Here is an 18,368-nt window from a genome sequence, read left to right on the forward strand (position 1 = left end):
GCATCACATCAAAATCACAAGATGTCATAGTCCCATTGTATACGGCACTGGTCAGACCACACTTGGAGTACTGTGTGCAGTTCTGGAGTCCTCACTTCAAGAAGGACGTAGATAAAATTGAAAGGGTACAGAGGAGAGCGACGAGGATGATCTGGGGCCAAGGGGCCAAGCCCTATGAAGATAGGTTGAGGGACTTGGGAATGTTCAGCCTGGAGAAAAGGAGGTTGAGAGGGGACATGATAGCCCTCTTTAAGTATTTGAAAGGTTGTCACTTGGAGGAGGGCAGGATGCTGTTTCTGCTGGCTGCAGAGGAGAGGACACGCAGTAATGGGTTTAAACTTCAAGTACAACGATATAGGCTAGATATCAGGAAAAAACTTTTCACAGTCAGAGTAGTTCAGCAGTAGAATAGGCTGCCTAAGGAGGTGGTGAGCTCCCTCTCACTGGCAGTCTTCAAGCAAAGGTTGGATACACACTTTTCTTGGATGCTTTAGGATGCTTAGGGCTGATCCTGCGTAGAGCAGGGGGTTGGACTAGATGGCCTGTATGGCCCCTTCCAACTCTATGATTCTATGATTCTAAGTTGACCGGCTCCATGCCTCCTGGAAGAAATGGAGCCGGCCACTCACCGCATAGTCAGGCAGTGTTCTTGCAGGCCTACTGACCCTTGTCCTGTCGGGAAGACTGCGTGTTTCTGGGAGAAAATGTGGTCTGAATTTGGGAGCTTGGAGTCCACAGAAGTCTCTCTGACTTAGCCGAAGCCGCGGTTGGATTGAAAGCACTGCCACTTCGGGTATCAAATGTCTCTGTCCCTGGTCATGGTATTCTTCTCCTTGGTTTCTACCAGCACCTTGTCCAAGTTAGCCTCACCAAAGAGCATGGGACCCAAAAACATCATGGTCAAAAGGATACTCTTCAAATTGGAGTCCACCTTCCAGTGCTTCAGCCATTTGTTCCTCCAAATTGTGAAACCTGCTTCCTGTGTTCTGGCACTGAACTGTATGGTGTCTTGGGAAGCATCAGCTGCAAATTCTGCTGCCCTCTTAATTTTGGCAATGGTTTGCCTTACAGATGTCAGGATTGTAGAATCTCTGTCATAAATTAGCTTGAGTTCCTCCATGTCAGTTATATTGTTTTATATTGCTTGGCGCCTGGTTGCTCCAGGTCCTGTATTTTTGCTAGACATAAAAGTGAATAGTTTGTTTTGGTAACCTTATCACATGTTGTGGCCTCTCGCCTGAGCCTGGGTTTGTTGTCACCTCCTCAAGGCTATGAGAATGTATTTCTGTTTTTCTTACACATGTGTCTTTTCTCTGACTCCCCTCCCTTGGGAACTGTCAAGTTTTGAGCGGGAGAATTGTATTGATAAGCAGAAGCTAATCTGTACTCTAGTCAGATTTGACTTCTCAGTCCTTAGCGTATAGTACTTTCCAATAAAGCTTTCTTTCATTAAGAAGCCTGTTGTGAGTTCTCTTTACGTTTGACAACAGACGTAGAGTATAGCTTCTCCCCACCTAGGAAATCATCAGCCCAGATCACGATGGCTCAGGAGAAATTAGACAGGGCAGCAGATGCGTGGATAGCCATCGAGGAATAATCATGTACTTTCTTCAATGCGCTCTATCCACAGAATTGCGAAGAGCGCTCTCGTCTTCTTTGGGAAGGACAGCTCCAGAATGTAGCTCCCCAGAGGAGCATCAATTAGTGGGGTTTTCAAATCGCCCATAGCTGTCAGAGTGTAGAACTTCTTGGCCACAGAAGCTAGAGAAGTGCCTCCCCCCGATATGGCCCACTGAGCCTTGATGACCTCATTGAATTGGTCAGGGAATGGATGGGGGGTCTGAGGCAGGACAGGCTTCTTAAAGCCCCTGGCATCCAGATTGGCTGGAGCCTCCAATCTAGGTTTTTCCTGAATCTCCATTTTGTAATTTAAAGTGGAGATGACTTTAGGCAGGATACGTGGCAGATATTCTGGAGTGAAAAGCCTAGTAGAAGAGTCCTTAGACACCTGCTCATCTCCAGATAGTTCTCCCATCTCTCATTCAGAACAGAGATCTGAGTGGGATGCAACAGAAGGCCATCCATCCTGACTCAGAAGAATGGTGCTGCTTGGCTGGGGGAGGTGTTGTTTTTCCTCCCCCCCCCCAAAAAAAACTCCTACTGCCAACTTTCTTGTATGAACTCCCAAGCTAACCAGTTGAAATTCTGGCCAGTAGGACCCTCCTGGCAAATACTATTTTTTAATTTACCAGGCCAGGCTTTACCAGGCTTTGGGGCCCAATCCACCACTCGCGCTGGCTCACAGGTCGCCCTGCGCCTGGCCTTGGGTCCGGGGCCTGGCCCCAGAGAGCCGCACCACCCAAATCACAAGCAGCCACAACAGGCATGGGCACTTGGGGATACACTTAGAGGCCAGGCTGGCAGCCCCTTTACAGATGGACCTGCACTGCTGCCCAGCCTCTTTTCGCTCTGCGCAGCGCCTATCCCAGTCATCCCTCCCTTTCTCTTCAGATTTTGTTATGGGTCTGTTTCTGGTTCAACAATTTCATTTTGAGTGTTCATTTATGTCACAGCTTGGGAAAGGTTTAATGCTTTCCTGCCGGTGCCAAGAGTTAATTGCAAACATTTCAGGAGAAATGCGGCTTGGGGGCCAACGCTCCCATTGCTTCATTATACTTAACAATAATAGAAGAGTAATATCATTATTAATAGTGATATCACTAATGCAGACTTTCTCAAATTTCTTGATGGCCCTGGGTTTCCCAAAAATGTATATTTTTTAATGTTTAAATTTTAAATATTTATCAGGTGATCTAACCATATATGGTCATGTTGATCTGCCCCCCCTCAAAAAAAGGCCAATGATGGGCCTGAAGGGGGTGGGGAGGGGCAGTCAGTGGGCACCCAACCATATTCTGCATGATTGTGCCACCTTTGGGGTTTATGAAAGCCTGAAGAATTTTTCAGGGCTTTCTCAACAAAAAAGTTGAGAAAGGCTGTTCTAATGGCAGAATGAGGACTGCAAACAAAAGGGCTGAGAATGAAATTGAGGGGATCGATCACTGATTAAATGTAAGAAGGCAGTTAATACAAAGAAATTTTTTGGATCATCCAACCACTAATTTTTTTCTTTTATACTTTCCTCTCAGATTTAATGAGTGTTATGGGGTTTTTGGCTTTTTGGATCTCCTGCATGGAACAGACAAAATGTTCAGGTGTTCAAGGGCTCATAAAAATATCTCTGAAAGCATACCTGAATTGCCAAAAAAAAAAAAAAAGCTGACTGACCTTTCCTAAATGCAGCCTACTTTCCCTAATCTGATGATCACAGGAACCAGGAAATATGATTATGCAAATGACTTCCCAGCAAGGAACTTGAAGATACCAATGTAGCAGGTTCTGAGTTTCCATTACTGCCCTGAGCCATCTGGAAGGGCGGTATAAAAATCAAATAAATAAATAAATAAAATAAATTATCATATTGCTTGCAATTACTTTTGAATCAACTCAATAAAAATACTTAACTTCATTATCACAAGAGTTCACTGTGCACTGTTTTCTTTGAAGGTAAAATCTGCATAATATGGAAGAATGCTAATTGGCATTAAAGGTAAGTAATGGCATTTTAAAACAAATGCCAGTTGTAGAGGTATTATTAGCTTCTACTATATATTTCCAGTATTCAAGCCCAGCTACTGTAGGGGAATTTGAGGATGGGTTTTCCAAGAAATTCAGCCTGACCCAATGCAAATGATCAATAGCAACACCTCTCAGAAAGTATTCCTCAATTACCAGGAAAGAAGTTATCAAGTCATTGCCTTATCTGAAGGGTTCTTCTCTTCAGTGGTATGAAGTCCTCTACACTGGTCAGGTCAAGCCTTCTATCATTCCATGCAGACCTTATGAAAATTTGTATGCCTATCTGGGATCAAACTGGTCTGACCCCTCCAGGCATAGTGTAGCCAAGCTTCAAAAAATCATTCAACATTTCAACAATCCAACATCTTTAATGAATAAAAACCATTAATAACAATCTCAGCACCATAACATCAACCCTCAAGTACAGTTCAGACATATAAACATACTACAGCTGTGGTGAGCAAAAAACTTGGAGGACTTAAACCCACTGAAGAACACTTCAAGTAAGCCAATGGCTCATTCTCCTTCAGTGGGGGAAGTCCTCTACACTGGTTAAATAACCCAGCTAATCATCGCAGGCTCCTTGTGCATTTATTTCAGATTAACCCAACTCCTGTTTCAACACCTTTTGCCAAACGTAACCATGTCCTGTTCCCAGGCCTCAATTCTGTAGTGTTTTACAAAAGTCATAAAGGATGACCAAGGGGAGACAATTGAAAGATGGCGCTATGTCAGCTCATTCTGTAACGAGCTCTCGAACCAAGCAGAGGGCCAGGGGCAAAAGCACCTGGCAGACTTGAGCGAGGTGCGCAAACCTCGCTCGCTGGTCACCCCAGGAGCCGGGAATGGCATTCAGAGGGTCCTACAGATCCGTGGAGACTAAGTTCTCCAGATCACCACTGTTTGTGTTCGGGGCCATAACGGCAGCCACGATCGAAAGTAATTTTCTAATCCTGAGACAACCAGCTGCATGAAATCCTGCACTTCTCTCCAGCTATCTCTTCACAGCTTGAATAATTAACAAAAGGAGCGGAACCATCAGTATAAAGACTGTGAGTTCTCTATTGCTTTAAAGCCAGGCATCAGCCTCCCCCCCCCTAACCAATTTGCAAGGGAATGCTCTCTTCAGACGGGAGGCAAGCCAGCTAAATACACTCGATAGAACAAAGAGAAGAAAGAGTTTAAATTCTTACCGACAGAGAGCCCGGCAGGAGTTGTTGACAAATCACGGAGATCGCTTAACTGATAACTACTGAACTCCTGAACTCTCGCGAGACGCCCTGTCCGGGATCTGTGACCACGCGGTGGTGTATTTATGCAGCGAAGTTAGGAAGGACCCATCTTAGACGTCTAACCTGCGCCTGCCTGATTGGATTATAATTTGCTGACTTTGCCTTTTCTCCTTGTTTTTTTCTGTTTCTTTTATGTCCCTACATTTTTTGACACATACCTCTCATCACCCTTTTTAGTATAATATTCCAGGAATTAATCTGTGGGGCATTAAACTTTTTGGGGGGATATTTTAATTTTTTTTTTACACACTTCTACTTTTATCTCTACCGTTTTGGCCCCCCCTCCTCTTTTTTTCTCTTTCTTTTTCTGACGAAGTTCCTTTTTGTTTGTGGCTATTATTTCTATAATAGCTCAAAAAATTTAATATCTCCTTTCATGTTATTATACGCCTGGTGGATTAATCTATTTTTGGAGCTACAGTCTATTTTGGAAGGACATATTTTTCTATCCCCCCTTATCCCCTCCCCCATTCTCTCCTACGCTTCTTTGTTGTTTTGTTCTGTTACCTGCAGGGTCTAAAGAGGGAGTCGGTCCCATCAACCAGAAGTTTGATGGAACTAACGAATTAAGCCCATCTCATTGGTAGAAAAGTTTAGTAGGGTTCACAATAGGTGAACAGAGTGTATGAATGCTTAGGCTGTTATTCTGTTAGAGTACTAATCTAGCGGTCCTCTCTCCTATCCTATTCAACATCTTCATGCGCCCTCTCGCACAGCTGGTACGGATGTTTGGGCTGGGTTGCCATCAATATGCAGATGACACCCAGCTCTTCCTCCTGATGGATGGCCTGACTCTCCCCCAGAAGCATTAGCCAGCTGCCTGGAAGCAGTGACGAGATGGCTCAAGCAGAGTCGTCTGAAGCTCAATCCTTCAAAGACGGAGGTCCTGTGGCTAGGTAGGAAGGGCCCATGCGAGGAAGCGCGCCTGCCTACCCTGGATGGCGTGCAGCTCTCTACGGCTCACTCTGCCAGGAACCTAGGCGTGATTCTGGATGCCTCCCTCACAATGGAGGCCCAGATCACAAAGGTAGCGCGGCTGGCATTCTACCATCTCCGCCAAGCCAAACTACTAGCGCCCTACCTGGCCCCGGAACACCTAGCCACAGTGATCCATGCGACGGTCACCTCTAGACTGGACTTTTGTAACTCGCTCTACGCCTGCCCTTAGCCCTGACCCGGAAACTACAACTAGTTCAAAATGCAGCAGCCAGGATCCTCACGGCAACACCGTGGAGGTCCCATATTCGGCCTATTCTCCATCAGCTGCAATGGCTACCAGTTGAATTCCGGATCAGACTAAAGGTCCTGGTAATTACCTTCAAGGCCATATGCGGTCAGGGCCCAGTGTACCTGAGGGACCGCCTCCCCGCCTATGCCCCCAAAAGAGCTCTACGCTCTACTGCCTCCAATCAGCTAAGGATCCCTGGCCCTAAAGAAGTCCGTCTGGTCTCGACCAGGGCCAGAGCATTCTCTGTTCTGGCCCCTACCTGGTGGAACGAGCTCCCAGAGGAGATCAGGGCCCTGACGGAGCTTAAACAGTTCCGCAGGGCCTGCAAAAAGGAGCTCCTCCACCAGGCATTTGGCCGAGACCAGATGTAATCTACAGCGACCAAGAGCCCCTGGTCCCCCCACCCACCCCTCAGAATTAAATCAATAAGCCACCCCCCTCAGAATCCCATCAACAAGCCTTGGACCTGTTTGTATTATGATTGTTTATTGTTATACTGTGTTGTGTTTGGTTGCAATTGTTGGTTATTGATGTACATGTTCTACAGACTGTTTTATGTATGGTTCTCTGTTATAATGTAAACCGCCCTGAGCCTCCGGGGAGGGCGGTATAGAAGTATGATAAATAAATAAATAAATAAATAAACAAATAAATAAATAATGATTATAGCAATGTGTTAAAGCAAGTCCTCAAATTTGAAGAAATAATAGCAATATATATTAATCTATAACTCTGTATTTAAAACTCTGTTTACTGTCCTGAGATTGTGAAAGCGGTCTTAAAGTCAAACTACATTGTGGGTATTTGAGCAAAATAAAATTTTTGATGACAGACAAAGACCTCACCCAAACAAACCAGATCTCCTAAATCAGAAGCCACTATAACAAATTTTTGGAAGCAGAAAAAGGAGATGGCTGAAGCAAGGAAGGGGCAGAAGCAGGAAAAAAAAGAAACAGATTGGGGGAACATAAGTAGGAGAGAAGGAAGGTGATATCGAAAACTTAACCAATGCACAGATGTACCGCCTATTATGCAAGGGTAATTCAGAGATATTGGAAGCAGTCAAAAAGGTTGACAAGGGGGTTCAAGACACCAAGAAAGAGCTCTCAGACAGAATTGATGGTTTAAAAAAAGTAGTTGACAAAAACACAACTCAGCTGGCAACACACCAAACGAGAATCCAACGTCTGGAAGTTAATCAGCTGGAGCAGAAGAGAGTGGCAAAAGACAAATTCGAAGTCCTGGAAGTAGAATCCAAAGCTAGGAACGTAAAAATCAAAGGCATTCTGGAAGAATTTGGGAAAACAGACCTGAGGAAGGAAATCACTGAAAGCTTGGAAGATTATTTAGAGGAGGAAGAGATTTGGATTGACAAAGTATACAGAGTGTACTCAAAGGTGGCCGCACGCAAGAAACAGCCAAGAGACATCCTTGTAAGCTTTGACTGTAAAGTAGTAAGAAATAATTTGCTCCAAAAGCATCGGGAGACGCCGCTGAAATTGGCAGATCAAGAAACACAAATCTTTCAAGACTTGCCAGCAGATACACTACGGAAAAGAGCACAATTCCATTTTTTGCGACAGATCCTAATTGCCAAAGAGATAAGATATTTTTGGAGAATTCCATTTGCCCTGGAAGTGATATTACCATCGGGAAGAAAAACTATTCGAATGCTCCAACAGGCTCAGATTAGTTCAACTCTGCGACGATAGATCATCCCATTTAACACAAGCAACAGGAACACAAGCCACCCTTCCACAAGGAGTACAAGGAGCAACTACATCAACACGAAAGAATGGAGAAGCTAAAGGTGCTATCCGTAAATGCTAATGGCTTGAATTCACCGGCTAAACGTACCAAATTTTTTAATCAACTGAAAAAACTGAGAGCAGACATCTACTGTATCCAGGAAACACATGTGCGAAAGAAAAATCTAAACTTATTAATAACAAAAAAACTAGGAAGAGAATTTGCAGCTTCTGCCACAGTGAAAAAAGAGGGGTGAAAATCTATATTGCAAACCCCAACATCAAGGCTGATCAGAAAATTCAAGATAATGATGGCCGTTTTTTAACACTTGATATACACCTACCAGATGGTCAGAAATACATATTGACAAACATATATGCAAAGGATAAGTTTTTCGAATTTTTTTTTCAGAAGCACACAGAAATCACCACCAAACAGTGGATTATATTTGGAGACTTTAATGCAGTAATGAACCCTTCGCTGGATAAATCACATAAGCGGCAGGGAGCACACTTTCCGAAATCGGCCAAGTGCAACATTCACCTCAATTTACTAATAGATCCTTGGAGAGAATTCCATCCAAAAAGCAAACAGTACACTTTTTATTCTTCTCGACACTCCTCATACTCCAGAATAGACCAATGCTGGTGTTCAAAATCGCTATTACCAAAAGTGACAAATATGGAAATACTCCCTAATACCTTTGCAGATCACAACCCAATATGGGCAGAATTCTCCTTCTGCAGAGCTGGTATGCGAAGATGGAGAATGAATGAATATATCTTAGAAGACATGGAGAATCTAAATCTGTGCAAAACCGACTTAAAAGAATTCTTCAACTGCACAAAAGAGATTCCTTTATCCACGGTGTGGGATGCGAGTAAAGTGTATATATGAGGAAGACTGATAAGTTTGAACACCAAAAGGAAAAAGAAGGAAAAAAGCTGAATGAAATTTTGTGGTCAATCCAGCTAGAACTTCAACATCAAGCTCATCTGTCCAAGAAGATAGCCAAACAAACAAATCTTCTAAGACTAAAAAGAGATGCATTGGAAACCAAAGATATGAGGAAAAAATTGGATTGGCTAAAACAAAAGAACTTTGAACATGCTGACAAACCAGGAAAATGGCTGGCATATAAATTAAAAGGAAATCATAACAAAAGTGTCCTATCCAGCCTCAAATGTGGAGACAATCACTTTCGCACAGAACCGAAAATACAACAATGTCTCTCAAACTTTTTCCAAAATTTATACCAAACGGATGAAGAAACTATACCTGACAGTATGGAATACCTTGAAGGCATCTCATCCTTAACCTTTACAGATGATCAACGAAAGATATTAAATCAGAGATTCTCAGCCGAGGAACTGGTAGAAGCGGTAACAGCTATGAAATTAAACAAGGCTCTAGGCCCAGATGGCCTTTCTGCAACCTATTATAAGAAATTAAATAATATATTATTACCTGTTCTGACACAGATACTGAATGAGGTAGCGGCCAATTCTGGAAAATCACTCCCCAAATCATGGCAGCAAACGTCGATAACACTCCTATACAAAGAAGGCACGAACTCATCATCACCGCATGCTTATAGACCAATATCACTACTTAACGTGGATTATAAAATTTTTGCCAAGGCCTTAGCAGAAAGACTGAAGAAATGCCTTAATGAAATCATTCATCCAGACCAAACAGGATTCATGCCCAAGAGGCAAATGAAAAACAACGTCAGATTTGTCCTTAATGCAATGGAGGTGGTACGTACTAGAGGAATCCCAAGCGGCTTTTGTGTTCTTAGACACTGAAAAAGCATTTGACAAGGTGCAAGGGAAGTATCTATTGGCCACTCTCACCCAACTAAAATGTGGGGATAATTTTTGGAACCTAATTAAGCATGTATACTGTAAGCAGGAGGCAAGAATTTTGGTTAACGGAATGTTAACTAAGGACCCTATTCAAATTGGGAACTAGACAAGGATGTCCGCTTTCCCCCCTACTATTCAACCTGGTATTGGAGTCTCTAGCTTGTAAAATTCGAGCAAACGCAAAGCTTTTGGGACTTATGATTGCTGGAGAAGAATTTAAACTCAAAAGTTATGCTGATGATGTTGTCTGTGTATTAACTAACCCAGTCTCCACCTTAGAATTGCTGTTTGAAGAGGTAAATACTTTTGGGAAACATGCTGGATACAGGGTAAATCTCTCTAAAACTAAGGTTATGTTATTTGGCATGTCTGACTTGAATACAGAGACAATCAAAAAGACATGAAGGTGTGAGATCAACCCCAAGAAGGTCAAATACCTAAGAGTCCAAATTGGAAACTGCTCTGAGACCTTGTTTGCAAACAACTACAGGGAGCTTTGGTCACAGATCCAACAGGATCTTAAGTGGAACAGTTTGAACCTTTCGTGGTCAGCAAGAATGGCCACAGTGAAAATGTCAATATTACCGAAATTTAACTTCCTTTTTCAAATCCTACCAATAGATATCAATGACTCCATGGTGAATAAATGGCAGTCTGAAATAAATAAGTTCATCTGGAACCATAAGAGGCCAAGAATTGCCTTTAAAATCTTACAAGATGACAAGAAGAGAGGGGGACAGGGCGTCCCAAATTTAAAATTATATCTCCATGTGGCAACACTGACAGCAGTGGCAGATTGGATAACTGACCCAATGACAAGAGACTTGGTGTTGGAAAAGGAAGATAGCAAGCAAAGTTTTCATGAAATGCTCTGGCCCTCCTTGAAAACAAAAAGAAAGGAAAAATCTAAGGTCAACTTTTGGACAAGATCTCTCTTAAAGATCTGGAACAAATACGAAAAAAGACTCTGTTCTCCATCATACCTACTAAAATCGCCAATAGAGGCGTACTTTTCTAGACAGCAGCAAAAAAGAATAACATGCCCAATGTACAAGGACTTGCTAACGAGAACGGGTGAGCTCAAGAGCTTGCAAGTATTAAACAAAGAAGGATATGAGCTACAAAGGATGGAGTATAATCATTTGAAATCTAGATTAAAAACAGACTTTGAGATCCGTGTGGACAAAAACACTCCTCTTAGCGATTTCGAAAACATGTTATTGCTCAAAAAACCACATCTACAGGGCCAGATCTATATACTACTTTTGAAATGTGAGACCGAGTCGGAACAAGTTAAGAACTATATGATTAAATGGATGCAAAATCTAGGTTCTATAATTGCTATGGAGGAATGGGAACGAGTATGGATTAAAATTCCTAAACAAACCAACAGTCAGATTTTAAGGGAAAATTGGTATGTTTTATAGGTGGTATATCACCCCAAAGGTCATTGCAAAAATTTCAGATAGGTTTGATAATAAATGTTGGAAATGTAATAAAGAAATAGGTTCCTTTTATCATATGTGGTGGAATTGTGAGAAAGCAAAAAAGTATTGGGCCAAAATACATATGGTGCTACAGGAAATATTTAAAATGCGATACCCAATGAAGCCTGAATCTATGTTGCTAAGTTTTCATCCAAGTGCTTTACCAAGTTCTTCTAGAATCCTCTTCTTCCATGCAACTGCGGCGGTGCGGTTGGTGTGGGCGAAGCACTGGAAGGTGACTGAGACCCCAACTAATTCTACATGGCTAGACAAATTAGCGGACTTAGCAAAAATGGTAAGACTCACTAACATGGTTAGTAAGAAACCACCGGAAGAATATGTTAGGGTTAATATGTGATGGGAACTGACTACATATTTCCTGAGATAATATCAGACAATAATATAATATGTATTAATAATTACTTACTAGCTGGTCGCTTTTTTCTTTTTTACCTTTCTTTAAATGCTTTATATAACAATAAATAAAACTTATAAAATAAATAAATAAATAAAGGATGACCAAATTACTGTCTTACAAATCTCATTGACAGAGGCTCTGGTTCTACAAGCTGCCGAAGTGGCTGCCACTCTAGTAGAGTGAGCCATAACATTTTTAGGTTGGCTTATGCCTTGAGACTCATATGCCCATATGATGTACAACCTCATCTATTTCCCAGTAGTGGACATTTTGCTATACAAATAAAGCATCTGTTAACCTGAACCCCTGAGTTCCCTTGACATAAATTCACAGAGCCCTCCTGACATCTAATTTATGCCACTTTTTTTTTTTTTTTGCAATAGAAGGAGGGGCAACACTATCTGCTGGGAGTTAACTTTTGGTACAAACAAGGGGGCTGTTCTCAACACCACTGAGTTTATATGAAATACACGCAATTATTTACTAACAGACAAGGACCCGAGTTTGGAAACCCTCCAGGCTGTGGTTATGACAATTAGAAAGGCCACTTTCCAAGTGAAGAACTTTAACAGCACCATCTTAAGTGGTTCAAATGGCTAACTAGTGCCTGAAACACCCTTGACAAACTCCAAATTGTGTACCTGTGTCACAGTGGCATTGCCATATGTGTGGCTCCCCTTATATACTTCTTGATCAATTTATTCTGAGAAAGGATCAACATTATGATTGTGTGCCCATTGCTTAAAAGCTAACCAGTTATAATCATATATTCTCCTGGTTGTTGGGCATCTGGAATGAAACGTGACTTCCAGTTTCTTTGGGAATGCCAAAGAGATCCCTGGTTCAACAGATCTGCCGTTATTGGCAAGATCCACAGTACGTGATATGTTCGTTTGCACAAGGTCCAAGAGCCAAGGCACTTGGCCAATATGGTGTCAAAAAGAGTTCTGTTTTTAGATGTTGAACTCTGCTCAGTACTCTGCTCAACGTATAAACATATAAACACCTGAAGGGTTCACTGAATATTTTGAAGCCAGAAAGAAGGTTTACAGCCTGATTGTCCAAAGAAAGACTAGCCCTATCCAAGGCCTGGGATAACCTAACATGGGCTCTCCAATCTCATGACAATCGGCTGTTCTGGCAGCTCGTGGGCCATGGCCTCAGTGGCACTCTATCTGCTCCGAACGCCACCATTAATATGGAAACTTGGGTTGATAATTTTTCCAAAGTTTTCTGTGACTCCAACCTGCCACCTGATGGGAATGAAGAAGTGTTAACACCCAGGTCTCCCCATTGGTCCCCTGTTGAAGAAACTGAAATCAGAGAACACATTTCCAAATTCCGACATGGCAAGGCGCCTGGCCCTGATGGTCTTCCAAAAATTTGCCAACTACTGGGCCCCTCTCTGCTTCTCTTTTTACCAAAATAAATTCCAGCAGTTCCATTCCTGCCTCCTGGAAAGAAGCGGTAGTCAACCCGATTTTCAAAAAACCTCCCAGCCAACTACAGACCTATCAGACTCCTTTCTGTCCCTGGAAAAATCTACACCAGCCATCTTAGATCCAGATTAGTGGAGTGGTGGAGCCAAGAACAGATTGGTTTTATGGCGGGAAAGTCCACTCTTGATCACGCCATGACCCTCTACCATCTTGCGGCAAAATACACCCATGCCAAACAGGCCATGCTCTTCTATTCTAAACCCTTCTATTACCACCACTCTCTGAAATGGGCCCTACACATTGGAACCAAATATCAACCTGCACAAATTTCAAGGCAAATGCAATAGCGAGATTCTGTTTTACTAAGGGAGGTCAAAATCTCCCTGCCGCTATTAAGATTTTTCAAACTATTCTGATTTCACAACTTTTCTATGGTATACCAGTATGGGGCATAGACCTCCCTGCAGGAGTAGAGAGGCTGCAATCCGCCTTCCTTAGCCAATTATTGGACCTTCCCAAATGCACCTCTAACCTCACAATATACTTGGAGACTGGCGTCACCCAACTGGCCTCACTAGCCTGGCTCCATATCTTCAAATACTGGCTCTCCCTGAACTTTAGAGCCCAAGCTGGGAGTCTTGTCTACCTTATGCTGTCTATGTTAACTTATGTTAAGTTTCTATCACCCTGGTTCATCAAGATTAACAACAAACTAAAATCTAAAGGCCTGTCTATTGAGCTTTTGGAAAACCTTGAGGAGAACCAAGCTTACAACATCATTAGGCGGCGAATTCTGGATATTTACTATCAGAACACTATTGCTGGAGCATACAGAACATGTTATCCCATCTTTTTTGAAATCTATTCCCCAGCAAGAAGGATCCTGGAGTACTTTACATCTTTAAAATCGCCTTCCCTGAAGCAATTTTTTATGCTAGCAAGGCTCAACCTCCTACTAGCAGCAGTGACTAAAGGTCAGTACGCTAAAATCCAATATGCTGACGGATTCTGCCCATGTCCTGCCAAGAAACCCGAGTTAGTGGAACATGTTCTCCTCTTTTGCAAGCAACATAACCATTTCAGAGAATGGTACATATTCCCTCTTATGGGGGTGAGCAAGATTCACAGTCCTGCAACAATAGTGCACTTTTTTTTATTGGATCATAACACTCAAGAAACCGAGGGCATTGCAAAATCCTTCCACAGGGTTTTCTCAAAGTGATCTGGGATCTGAATCACCTTCTCTTTTTATAGATATTTTGTTATGATTATGCCAATAAAGGTATTTGATTTCTTGTCAATATGTCTCTGAAAGGGCAGAAGTGTCTATTGTAAAGGTCTTAAGTGGGCCCTTGCCCATAGAACTGTCTCTAACATCGCTACCAACAGACCCAGCAATTGTGCTAGAAACATGAGATCCCTATTTTTTTTTATTTGCAAAGTTGATACCATGTCCTTGACTTTCATCATTCTGTCCATAGTCAGAAAAACCTTTGCCTGTTCTGTGTCTATTCTTGTGCCCAAATGTACCAGATTGTTGGAAGGCTTCAGATGGCTCTTCTGTACATTTATCAGGAACCTGTGCTCCTTAAGTGTCTGTACTGTCATTTCTCTCTTGCCTCCCTCACCAAGATGTCATTGAAGTAAGGATGTACCACCCGTTGTCTGACAACTGCCACTAGCATCACCATGACCGTTGTGAAGACCTGTGGTGAGGAAGGACAAAAGGTAGCACATTGTATTGTTAGTGTCCCTCCTGAATAGCAAAAGAGAGGTATTGTCTTGAACCTATATGGATAGGTATGTGTAGACAGGCCTTCAGATCCAAGGTAGCAAAAAATTCCTTATGTTGTGGTGTTTGCAGTATGGACTCCATCCTGAATCTCTGTCTCCACACTCAGAGGTTGAGCTCCTTCAGGTTTAATACAGTCCTCCACTCTTCCATCTCCCTGAGCACTACAAAAACAATAGAGTACACACCCTTGTGTCACTGAAGTGATGCTCTTATATCTAATAGATGTTGAATCGCCTCCTGGACCAGCAAGGATTTTTCAGTATCTCTCAGCACTAGGGATGAAACATCTGTCAGGGGGCATCTTCAAGAACTCTATCTTGTAACCATTTTCTATAATTGACAGAACCAACTTGTCTGATGTAGCTTGCCTCCAGATCTCAAAGAACCTCTGGAGCCTGCCCCCTATCCTGGCGTCACGTTACAGACTTCTTTGTTGAAATAGATCTGTTTCCTTACTTGTTGGTTTGAAACTGTGATATCTGTGATCTGGATTGGTAAGGGAAGGAGTGTCTTCCTCTGAAGTTGTCTCTTTGGGAACTTTGTGATTTGTATGAGCAAAAGAACTGATAGGATTTAGATCTGAAGTCCTTGTTCCTTTGTAAACATTTGGAAGGCATTGCTTTTTTCTTCTCCCTGGTCTCCACTAGGACTTTCTCTAGAGCTTCCTCCCTGAAGAGGAATCTACCTGAAAGCTTTAACGTTGCCAAGTTAGACAGAGTGTCCACCCTTCAATGTCTGAGCCAGAGGTTCCACCGTGCCACAATATTGGCTGCCTGAGCTCTAGCCGAAAACATCGAGAACTGACATGCTTTTTTGAACTGCAAAAGGGCTCTCCTTAGTCTCAAAGTGTCTGGTTCTGGATCCTGAAATAAGTCATCTGCCCAAATCACTGCAACTCTGGCAAAATTGAGCAGCATTTGTTCTTATAGCCAAGGAATTTGCTTCATGTGCTTTAAGACAGTGTCATTTTTTTCTATCCATAAAACACCATCTTTGGACAAAACAGCTCCAGAGAGCATTGCCACCACAGGAACGTCAACTAAAGATTTTTTTATCCTTCATGGTTTCATCTGGTAGCATATATTTTTTTGCCACTGCATGCAAGGACATTCCACCCCCTGGCACATCCCATCCTGCTCTCATTACATCTTCAAAGATGTCTGCAAAGTAGCAAGCTGTAAACTTAGTAGGTGGTTTTTTAAAACCTCTAACATCCAAATTAGCAGATATTTTTGGGCTTGTCTGAAGATGAAGACAGTGTCAGTCTAGTCTCATAATTGAGGCTCTTGGTGACCTTTTTCAAAAGCCTTTGAAAATGATCTGATTGAAACAACCTGGTGGAAATCTCCTTTGTATCAGATTCCTCCTCAGACCAGTCCCCTTCATCCCCATCAGACACCATTGATTTAATGCAGACACTATGGCCCATTACGCACGGGCCATAAGGGCTGCACTGGCGGCAGCAGCGCTTCGGTTAAAATCACGAAGAACGCACATTGCCGCCACGAGTGCAGGCGCCTCCCGGCCCAGGGCTTGGGAAGACCCGCATTAAGCGAATGCGGGATCTTCCGGAGCTTCCTGGGTAAGCTGGGGCTGCAACGGCCTGGTGCTGTGCATAATTGGCAGCGTCGGGCTTGTTGGGCTGCCCAGCCTTGACCTGTACTGCCCCTTAAGGAACACCGCTCGCCCCAGCGGGCTCCGTGGCGGCACGGAGCTGGCAGGGGCAACCCCTGCCCCCCCGGTCCCTCCCCACCTCCCCCGCCCACGCCACTGCACTTACCTTGGCCAGGCCTCCTATCCCCAGTGTAGAGCGCGCGTGCGCTACACCAGGGCAACCCAGCATGCCCCACTCCCTTGCGTTCATTGGAAACAGTAGGGCATTGTGCCCCGCCGCAACCGCATGACGCCAGCATGTGGAATCTAGCACCATGCATAAAGGGCCTATGTTCTCTCTTTGTTTCAATATGATATGTTGTTCTGTGCCTTCTATGCTTTTGTGTGTGTGTGTGTCTGACTGATAGAAGTATCCCCAATCTAAATCTTTTCTGCTTGATAAGTAGTCTACTCCCTTATCAGAAGAATCAAAACCTTCACTGGGAGATGGGGAAGAGCTGACCTCTCTCCTATCTCTGAGAAAGCCTAGCAGGGACTGGACTGTTTGTGTTTTGTTAATTGGTTGCAATTTGTGCAGGGGTTGGGCACATAGCCACCTAGGGGATTCAATGGTTATTCCCCCATGCCACCAAGTATGGCGTTAAATTAGCGGGTAAAAATGGGTTATTATCTCTGGCTGCCGCCATCTTGTCTTTGCTGAACATGGGGGATTGAAGGACAAGGGAGCGGGCCCTCGAGCTGCCTCCCAACACCATTGCTGAATCTCTGGCATTTTACCAGCCTGTGCGTCCGCTGATTCCTTCGAGCTCTGCACAATGCTCTCTGTGCCGGTGGTGTTCATCCTAGGGGTGTCATGCCTCTCAGGTAGAGGAAGCATGGTCACCTCACACTGGGTTGCTTCTTCCCCTTCCCGCTTCAGCAGAATGGGGGTAAGGGAAAACTCCACCTGCAATACCACAGGCGGAGGCAGAGAAGCAGTGGGCTTTTCAGCATGCAAGTCTGGATACTTCAAACTGTTTTCTTGGGTGCTTCGCTCACCTCTGCAGTCTCTGAGTGTTCTTCTTTAGTTCCTTCATGGGGAAATCTCCATTACTTTTTGTTTTGAAAGCCTCCCACCAGCAGCACCCTGGAGCTCAGAAGTTCATGCTGGAGCGCAGGGCAAACAAAACTGGAGGGTTCAGTCTGCATCTATCCCAGATAGACATGCAAATTTGCATAACCCCTGCATGGAGCGATTGGAGGCATGACCTGACGAGTGTGGAGGACTTCCCTCACTGAATGAGAAGTTTTCTTTTAGCCTTAAGGACAACCAGAATGTGATGGCATTCATGGGTTGGACCTGTGGGTGCCACCATTTCAAAGAGATTTAAAATGATGCAAGTGTCCAATCTTGATCAGGGCTTCAGCATAGCAGGGTGAGGAATTTTTGTTCCAATGTAAAACCAAGGAATCCCAGTAGAAGCACAGGATAATGTGGTAACAAAACAAGCATCAAATTAGACAATCCAAACTGATGCCCAACCAGAGATCTCTCCGAGCCAAATGAAATAGGAAACTGCTGCAAGCCCAACACATGTAAGATTAGAGAATCTAGCTAATGTGCAAGCAAAAAAACCCAAAAAACAAACAAAACAAAACAAAACTAAGGCAACATGTGACCCAAGAATCCACCAGAAACCTGAAACATATCAACTCCAGCAAAGAACACACTGTTGCAAGACCAACAAAACCCATTTCAAAGAGCACAACAAAAGCAAAAACAAAACCATGGCAAGCAGATACCAAGCCCTGGAAAGACACAGAAAAACAGTAAGAGGGGGGAAAACAGTAATGGGAACC

The 18,368-nt window shown here is 43.4% G+C and overlaps 1 protein-coding gene across 1 annotated transcript in view; it reads left to right on the forward strand.

The window, feature by feature from the left end:
- The window catches only part of FAXDC2 (fatty acid hydroxylase domain containing 2), a 78,189-nt gene extending 74,651 nt beyond the window's left edge, over positions 1–3,538 (forward strand). The window contains exon 8 of the mRNA XM_077326445.1: positions 3,150–3,538. Within this exon, the coding sequence (XP_077182560.1) occupies positions 3,150–3,297 (148 nt within the window). The 3' untranslated portion in view covers positions 3,298–3,538. The remainder of the gene's footprint in view (positions 1–3,149) is intronic.
- The last annotated feature ends 14,830 nt before the right edge of the window (positions 3,539–18,368 follow it).

Source organism: Paroedura picta, chromosome 3, assembly GCF_049243985.1.
Source record: "Paroedura picta isolate Pp20150507F chromosome 3, Ppicta_v3.0, whole genome shotgun sequence".
Lineage (NCBI taxonomy): Eukaryota > Metazoa > Chordata > Lepidosauria > Squamata > Gekkonidae > Paroedura > Paroedura picta.